The sequence below is a fragment of the Cynara cardunculus genome (assembly GCF_001531365.2).
Source record: "Cynara cardunculus var. scolymus isolate 2C chromosome LG 5, CcrdV1, whole genome shotgun sequence".
NCBI classification, from domain to species: Eukaryota; Viridiplantae; Streptophyta; class Magnoliopsida; order Asterales; family Asteraceae; genus Cynara; species Cynara cardunculus.
Window position 1 is genome coordinate 10923743 of NC_037532.1, and position 10103 is coordinate 10933845.

General features: G+C 35.1%; 1 protein-coding gene across 1 annotated transcript; it reads left to right on the forward strand.

Annotated features, from left to right (window-relative positions):
- The first annotated feature begins 2252 nt into the window (after positions 1 to 2252).
- Positions 2253 to 7810, forward strand: LOC112513251 (protein SRG1-like). Its single transcript, XM_025119463.1, has 4 exons — positions 2253 to 2562; positions 6472 to 6719; positions 6855 to 7179; positions 7535 to 7810. The coding sequence occupies exons 1-4, from the start codon at positions 2305 to 2307 to the stop codon at positions 7766 to 7768; spliced, it is 1065 nt and encodes a 354-aa protein (XP_024975231.1). The 5' UTR covers positions 2253 to 2304; the 3' UTR covers positions 7769 to 7810.
- The last annotated feature ends 2293 nt before the right edge of the window (positions 7811 to 10103 follow it).

Genomic DNA, 10103 nt, shown 5'->3' on the forward strand with positions numbered 1-10103 from the left:
TAAACATTGATGAACAACCACTGGTATATCCCTTGATGCTGAAATCCTTTGGAATCAACACTTTGGGCTCTGCCTTTTGGCTATCCCTTGATGCTGAAATCCTTTGGAATCAACACTTTGGGCTCTGCCTTTTGGACCAACCAGGGGTGCTGCCTCTGTACCTCGCAAGGGGCTTGAGCCCCTTAACCCCCTCATATAGTGGCATTTGTGAGTATCTAGCTAGCTTACATGAATGTATACTCGAACCTTCTAACCCATGATATGGGTTTACTATCAACCACATGTTCATTTGTCAATCCAATTATCCAAAAATAGAACGATAATTTCACTAAAATCACCAATAAGATAGTCTTAAACTTAAACTAGACCTTAAGCAAAAAGATTGAATACATCGTATTTTGTTTGTCTGTATTTATCAAAATTTTATCTCTCTTGTTTGTAGATTAAAGTCACGCTCATTGAAATAATTGTTGTATGTAGATAACGTATCTAATTCATTTCTATTTGCCAACGCAATGCATATCGACAACAAGTTGATGCATATAGGTATTTATAACGATGCATATTAGTTTTGCCGATGGTCCAAGATGCATATATATAGTTTACCTTAAAAAAAATTAATTCTGAAAACCCTTTTCTCCAAAGACAACTATTATGGTAATTATTAATAGAGTTAAATGCATGAAATAACAATTTATTTTCATAAATTTTTTTATTGTAGCATTCTACTTTTGTTTTTCTTTATTATAACAATGTACTTTCAAATTATTTTTCATTAAGACATTGCATTTTAAAAAATCTATCCATTATAGCAATTGGTAACCTGTTATCTTTTAAACCGGTTAACCTCTTGACTTATTTTGTTTGTGTGGCTTTAATGAGGTGATGTGGATAACACATCATTTTGATGACTTAATTAAAATAAAAATAAAAACCTATTTCAAATTATTATTAGTGATTTTCATTTTTCATTACTATAATTTTGAAAAAACATTTAATTTTTTTTATTCTTATTAAGTTCAACGCAAATTAAATATTATAGAGTAAAATATTTCTTAAATAAATATGCTACATTATTTTAGAGATACATTTTTTTTGCAAAAAAGATAACACTTCTTACTTTATTTTGTTCAAAAAAATACATATCTTTTAAAGTTCTTTCTAAAATGTTAACAAAATAAATTGTGTTCTACAATTTTTTAATATTGTTATATTAATAAATAATTCAAAAAAATCTAATTAATTTAATATATTTATACGTCAATTAAAGTTTTTGAACAAATATAATATACTCTTTAAAAGATAATATTTTTTGGGTAAAAAATGAACAATTCTTATTTTCTTTTTTCAAAGAACTCATATTTTTAAAAAATATTAGCGTGATAAGTTATCTTTTACTAGTTTTATTAAAATTGGTATATTAATGAATAATTTAGAATCTTTTTTAATTCATTTAATATATTTGTTAAATAACATGTAAAATATATAAATATTAAAATTAAAAGTACATTGTTTAATAAGAACTAGTAGACGATATAATAAAAATAATTTTGAAAGTACAATATTGTAATAAGAAAGTCACATCACTATATTATATGTGGACAACCTGTGTGGACAATAAGGTGACATGAAAACCTGATATAATGGGTAAATTTAAATCAAATGGTTACCCAATGCTATAATGAATAAATTTTTCAAAGTACAATGTTATAATAAAAAATAGTTTGAAAGTACATTGCTGTAATAAAGAAAATTGAAAGTACAGTACTATAATAAAGAAATTTATGAAAGTAGATTGTTATTTTATGTATTTTGCTCTTATTAATATTAATACTCTATGAACAATATATGCCTTTAAAAGACTATATTATCATACATTTTATTATTTTAAAAAAAAAAAAAAATATCACCTAAAACCTCATTCTAGAAAAATCTTTATATTATATATATATATATATATATATATATATATATATAATTATGTAGAACATTTTCGATGAAACACAAGAGATGGACGAAAGCTACGTTTTGCGACCCATCTAGATGGATACCATGTGATGTGCCAATCTGATTCTGAACAATGTTTTCGTTCCAATCTAATTTCTGGTTGATGTCATCTATCATTTAGATTGAAAATTATCTTCTGCCGTGTGCTCCGTGATTTCATATTAAAAAAACGATAAATAATCATATACAGAGTGGTTCAATTTAAGCTAGTTGTCAACCCGATACACATCAACAATGGCTTGAAGTTTCTATATGTATATATAACAAAGGGAGATCGAGGGACATCTAGAGGGTATCATGGAACCAAATTCAACAAGCTGGGGGGTTCACTTTTGGTGCCTTACCGTCCAAGAACTAGCTAAGAAACCACTTTCGAAGGTTCCAACTCGATACGTTCGTCCTCATCATGGCCCTCCTGCCATTTCAAGTTTATCGCCTGCAATGACTGAAGTACAAGTACCCGTAATTGATATGCAACGACTAGCATCCAAGGATTCATGTAATCATGAATTGAAGAAGCTGCATCTTGCTCGTAAAGATTGGGGTTTCTTTCAGGTACTTACGTAATGGATTTAAAGTAATATCTTGTGAAGGTACACCTTCTGTCCCAAAATAAAAATGTTTACGATTTTAAAAATGTGTAATTAATTAAATATTGCACTTTTAATAATAGAGAGAGTAATTAAGAATTTCACAATCTCGTAATTATAGGTAAAACAAGAAATTTGGCACTCACATTTGAAAGTTTCTATTTGTTTTTAGACAAACTAAAATAAAAATATAGATACTTATTTTTGGGACGGATGAAGTATTTTATTTTTCTTCCAAAATTACCAAACCTATTGTATAACTAAATCTCAAGCATGATGAAATCATTACAACAATAGTTTGCAAAATTTGGTAATATCAAAGAAAATTGTAATATTCATACTAGGCGGAAGCCTATAGGGGCCTTTGGGGGAAAGGCCCCTACGATTTTTTATCTTTAAGGTAAGTAAAACTTAATCCACTATATTAAAGATTTATTTTTTCCACTTCTGCTTAAGTACGACCACCCCGGTTAAAAGACATGTGTTCCGCTATACATCTAGTGGCTTCTTAATTCAGATTCGTTCTGATAGACCTTGATTTTAAAAAGCGCGATGCGATCCGATGCGTTAAGGGTCCCGGAAGCCGATGCGTGATGCTGATGCGCTCGCATCACGCACGTGATGCGCCCGGTATTCAAAAAATATTTATAAATTAATTCTACATATCAATTTCTACCTTAAAAATACTTACCTATCAAAATACTTCATTTATAACATAAAGTAGTTAAAAAAGTGGCATTAGAATCTTAAAAAGTTCGTGAATCAGAATAACAGAAGTACATACCACACAAACTACTACCATGAAGAACACAATTACACAAGTAAATGTCTAATAGTCCTAATCCCTAAACTAAATGACCAACCAAGTGACCAACTAATACTCCCCAAGATTAGCATCATCAAACCCCCAACACGGGTTCATCTCCCTCATCATTATCAAATCCTGCAATATCTGCTTCCACCTCAACTTCATCATCTTCATCCTGAAGAGCACGTTCTTTTCCTCTAGCACTTCTAGCTCTTGATGGACCCGACTCATCATCGTTTACTCTCCGGCTCCCTCTTGATGCTCTAGTGAACTGAGGAGTCTCATACGCCCTAGAATCTCTACCTACGTCATCCCACGTAAGATCATCATCAATAAATACCAAATCATCATCTTCATCATCATTGTCCATCCTCCCAATCAACCACTCATTACTTTCATCTATGTCTTCTAGGATGATAGGATCACTACTTCCCTCCTTATATCTACGTTGCAAGGCACGATTGAATTTCACATAGACCATGTCATTCAATCTTTCTTGTGCTAATCTATTCCGCTTCTTGGTGTGAAGCTGTCAAAAGTTTAATTGGATATTAGTTGATATATTTAAAATCAGATACCGAATTTATAATGTCATGTACAACACTTACATGTTGAAACACACCCCAATTTCTCTCGCAACTTGTAGCACTACAAGTAAGACTAAGAACTCGTATAGCAAACTTTTGCAAGTTGGGAGATGAAGATCCAAATGTTGTCCACCACTCCGCTATAAGGAACAAATATTTAAAAAGTAAAATATCCATAGTGTGTAAGTAATTAAGTATAAAAATATATTTTCAATTTAAGATGATTACCTGGTGCCATTGCCTTCCTTTGCCTAATAGTCGCATTTCTACCAAATAGTCCTTCCGCATTTTGATACTTGCCTAATTCTCTTAAGATTAGGTCTTCTACTTGAGGACTTGGAGCCAATCTTTCAATGCAAGAATGTAAACCTTCCATGACTTCTTCACAACTTACAACCCTTTGTGCATTGTCATAAAAGGTAGACGGGTTTAGGTAATGGCCCGCGGCATGCAATGGTCGATGGAGTTGACATTCCTACCGATTATCAATTATTTCAAATGCTTTCTTGTAAAGGTCCTCTTGATTGGGAAAGCTTTTAGCAATAGCCTCCTTAGCCCTATCCATWGCTTCATAAATATAACCCATGGCCGGCTTTCTTTCCCCGTCAACTAACCTAAGAACACTAACAAGAGGGCCCGTCAACTTGAGAGCATACACAATATTTCTCCAAAACGTCTCTTGTAAGATGTAGGAGTGCAATGGGCAGCACATGGAGTCCAATAAAGATGCTTTCTCGTAGCTTCTAGCATCTTCCCTTTAAGTTTAAAGTTTAAAATAAAAATATTAGGTGACAAAATACATAGTAACTACTTAAACATACATAGTAATAGTATTATTATTACATATATAATATTATTAATATATAAATTATAATTAGGAATAGACTAAAATAGTAACTCATACACGCTTTAACGTACGCAGATGCATTATCGGTGATCACTTGGACTACATTTTCTTCTCCAACATCATCCACCATTTTATCAAGAATCCCAAACAACAAATTTGAATCTTTAGAGACATCGGAAACATCCATAGACTTCACAAATACAGAACCCCTTGGAGAGTTCACCATGAATTTAATTATGTCTTTTTGGACAACCGAATCACGCCATCCATCCGATAAAATAGAACAACCTTTTTGGGCCCATTCCTTTTTATGTTCCTTTACTTCTTCTTCAACGGTTTTTACTTATTGGTTGAGTAAAGGGACTCTTAGCTCATACATGTTTGGTGGTTTCATTCTGTGGCCAAATTGGCCAATAGCTTCAATCATTACACTAAAGCTATCATAAGTAGCGGCATTAAAAAGAATGCCGGCATCATAAAACCACCTTGCTATTTGCGTACAAGCTTTATCCCTTAACTCCTTTCGAACCACCACATTTATGGTTTGTTGTATCCCTCCTTTTCTATCTTTTTTACCTTTGATCACGTCTTCAGGATTAGGAGTGAAGAACCTATCTAGGGGACCTTTTTGTCTCAGTATTTTTCGTGTGGGCACCTTACTACTACCACCTTCTATTTCAACGCACTCATCGTCCTCTTCACCAAGATCATAATCATCCGAATTTAAGTAAGTTGAGTTCATTATATTCTCCACCTTCGCTACTTCTTTTTTCTGCATATAAGACSTTATTTCTTCTTTTACATGTTCTGGACAATTTGGACAACTAGTAACAGCYGATAGACCTCYAATAAAATGCCATTTTAAACGATATACACCACCCTTAACTACTTTACCACAAAAATGACAAGTGAAATTGTTCCTACATTTAGGATCTTGAGTTCCATATTTTCTACCGGGGTCACCTGATGAAGTGTTTGAATTTGAACTCGCAATAGGTTCCGATTCCGACATTCTCTAAGCTGGTCGACTTCTAATTCTGCACTTTCTTCTAGACTGTCAAGCTTCTTCTAGGCTGTCGACTTCTTCTTCTTCTTCTAGGCTGTCGACCTGGTAATCGAGTTCGAGTATTGATCTGCTGTTGACCTGGTAGTCGAGTTCGAGAATCGAGACTCACGCTTTCTGCTTCTTTGCTGGTTCTACTTCTTCGCTGTCTTAAGTCTTAACGTTCTACTTCTTTGCGTCGGCTTCTATTAGGTCGATAATGTAACATAACAGGCTAAGTCTTAACGTTCTATTTCGATAACATAAGAAGCCCAACTAATAGGCCCAACTAAATACTGCAAAAAAGCCCAAAAAACACAACATATACATGATGCACTGATGCTCGACTGATGCACGCATCGAGTGATGCGTAGGTAATGCGATCGCATCATGGAATCGCATCGCATCAGTCCCTTTGATGCGCTTTCTTCATCGCATCGCATCGCATCACGCATCAGTTCGCATATTGCGCGCATTTTTAAACCCAGTGATAGACATGTAACGAAGAAAAACTTGATTGAATTTAATGATGTAAGTGAGTTGTGAGAGGAATATTGTGCACTAAGAACAATAATTTATCTACATTTTAGATGATAAATCATGGGGTGAGTTGTTCATTGCTGGACAAAGTGAAGGAAGAAACACAAGAATTCTTCAAGTTACCAATGGAGGAGAAAAACAAGTTTTGGCAAGATGTGGGAGATATTCAAGGATTTGGACAAGCTTTTGTCGTATCCCAAGAGCAAAAGCTTGATTGCGCTGACATGTTTTACTTGATTACCCTCCCTCGTCATATGAGGAAGGCGAACTTGTTTCCCAACCTGCCTCTTCCATTCAGGTTGTTCATTGAATCACATCATTCCTTCTTTATTTGTATTTAGTATCGTGCATTTGGAAAAGCAAACCGTTCGTGAAAGAAAAAAACTGTTATTTAAGTCATTACGTAGGTACTTGGATGTTATTTCTAACACAGAGATACCCTAGAAGCATACTCAAGAGAAATGAAGTGCATTGCCTTAACAACTCTCGTCTTCATTGCAAAAGCTTCGAAGATGGAGGTTGAGGATATGAAAGTATTGTTTGATGAAGGAATGCAAACTATGAGGATGAACTATTATCCACCATGTCCACAGCCTGAACAAGTCATCGGTCTGAGCCCTCATTCAGATCCTCTTAGAATCACCTTCCTCCTCCAAATCAATGAAGTAGAAGGTCTCCAAATAAAAAAGGATGGGAGTTGGGTGCCAATTAAACCACTCCATGATGCCTTCATTGTTAATATTGGAGACAGCTTGGAGGTCATTTCTTTCTCAAAATCATCACTCGCATTTATCTGTGTCTACTTGAAGCTTTGTTCTATTAATTTCATGGTTCAACAAACAATTCAAAATACAAAAAAAAAGAAACACCACTTTAAGAGAATAAAACAAACCATTTTAAGAGAGAGAGAAAAAAAAAACACCACTTTGGCTTTGGACCATAAGAAACATTTGTTTTGTACTTTACAAATGAAGTGATTGCACAATTACCTTTAGCAGTGATGTTAACACTTGCTTTATGATTGTTTCTTGGAGAAAGAAAGACAAAAAAACAAATACTAAGGTAATCTTCAATCTAGTACTTACTAAAATTTTGAAGGTTATCGACTTTCAGATTCTGACAAACAGAATGTATAAAAGCATAGAACATAGAGCAACCGTGAACTCGAAAAAGAAGAGGCTTTCAATAGCCATATTTTTAGGCCCGAAATGTGATGGGGATTTGGGACCAGCTCCAAGCCTAATCACTGCTGATACACCACCAAGATTTAGAAGAGTAAGTGTTGCGGATTTCTTAAGGAACTTCTTTTCAAAGGAACTAAAGAGCAAAACGAACCTTGAGCAATAGTATATATGATTCATTATATCTGGGCTTGTACTCAAAACAATGTTTATGCATCATATGTAATATGATAATGAGATTTGTCTATTTAAATTAGCTTGAATGATTTAGATGAAGATGTGAAGAAATGACTTTTCTTTCCTTTGTGGGGCAAGTTATCAAGATTTGGGAGTAAAATTGCATTTCTTATTATTATCTTATGAAACCGTACAAACTATTTCATAATAATAATAATAATAATAATAATAATAATAATAACAACAACAACAACAACAATAAGAACAATAACGATGACGATTAATATATCTCCAAAAAGATTACCTGGAATTCAATATGTAGGATTTATTGAGAAGTGCTTAAGGTTTGTAGTCTTCTTGTGCCCTTGATGGGGCAATAGATGAATTGATATGTTAGTCAACTGTGGTCAAGTAAAGGAAGAAAATTGGGGGGTGGGGGGTGGGGTGGGGTGGGGTGGTGTGGGAAGAGATTCGAACTCTGAGAATGCTTACTTGTCTGTTGGATAGCTTTATGGTGGTGAATGTAAGTTGTTGAAACAAGGATGTGGGTTACCATTAAGGTTTATTTCATAAATCCATTGTGTTGATACAGAGTTATCTTTTTGGATTTGCCATTGTCCTTAACAACAATAGCTTAACCAATTCTGTTGGAGGGGCAATTGGAGGGTGTAAGTGAATTTTTATACCTAAAGAATATATAATCGGATGCATAAAAACAGCGTACAAAGCATGAACAAGATGCATATAATTGGGTGGTATTCATACCAATAACATATATGATGATGGAATAAGAGTCCTGGAATGCAATGAAGAAAACATGAATCCAATATTCCAATTAGGAATCTCAGATTCAAGTTTGTATTCCAGAAGAAGAAGATATGCAGGTGAGGCTGTTCGGTGTACCTGGTGAATATCATTGGAGAGAACAGCTTGCCAAAGAGGGCAACGGTTGTCGGACGGGAAATGTGAGCGACGGCGACAGAAGGCGAGAGGAAGGTATAGGGTTACGACCGAGGGAAGGAGAAGAGGTAGGAGACGTGTTTTTCGAAGCGGACGATTAGAAACCTAATTTTGATTTGTGATGAAGATGATTTGGCAAAAATAATTTCCACATAATATTTTTTCAAGCAATTTTCTGTTAAGTCATATTAAATTACCTGTTGCATGTTCAACTGATTAACCAGATCCTTAAATAAACAAAAAGTTTGATACAAACTCATAAGGGTGCGTTTGGTACGCAGACAGGACAGGACAGGACAGGACAGAACAGAACATGACGGGACAGAACAGCTGTTCAGCGTTTGGTAAGACATGACAGGACTGGACAGAACTGGTTAAAATGACCAATTTATCCCTAGTGAGCTGTTTAATGTTTTTTTCAATAAAATAATCAATCTAAATGTTAACAAATACAATGTGCAAAGTATAACTTACATCAAACCACTACCAGGGGCGGACTGCCTAATGGGCCTATAGGGGCCCTAGCCCCTGTGATTTTTTTCTCGATTACCATTGAATAGATTAGTCCATTAGCTTCTAGAAAACCAAAAATTTCAACCGGTCCCCCCTACCAATCCCGAGAGGCGACTCAGGCGAGAGCAACAGCGACCACTGCAGCCTGTGGAGTGTGGAGTGTGGAGGACGAGGAGCGTACTGCGCAGCGAGCCAGCGACCAGCGACGGAGCGACCAGCGTAGACGGCAGGCGGAGGTGGAGGCGGCACTTGAGGGTCGACAGCCAGCGCCCAGCCGGCCACGGTAACTCTTGGTAAGCCCCTGCTTCTCTCATTCTCTGTTGACTGCTGTTGTTCTGCTTGACTGCTTCTGCACTTCTGCTAGACCTAGACTGCTACTACTTGCTGCTAATGACAGGGGCCGAACACAAATGTGAACTTTTGCACCCTTTGTTTTGAAATCAAAACCCAAAAGTGGTGATTTACTGATTTAGGTGATTATTAGGTCTAAATTTATGACTTTATGTGGTGATTTAATGGTTATGTGGCTGAAATTGGTTATTTAGAGATGCCTTTGGTATTTGCAATGTGCAATCATATATATGTGGAAATTAAGGTCATTCTTGTACACAGACACACAGTTAACAGTTCATTAGTTTGTTCACTGGTTTGTTCTTTGGTTAACAGTCATGAATATGAATTGAAATCATACAATCTAACACTAAAACTACTATGTAGATAAAGATGAAAACTCAACCTAGGGTTTCTTAAAAGAAAGCATGCTAGTTCTTCTTCTCAAGATCCCGAAGAAACAACAAATGTAGATAATACCCCTRCATCTAGTATTCCSYCTATTGAAWACCCTTGCAARA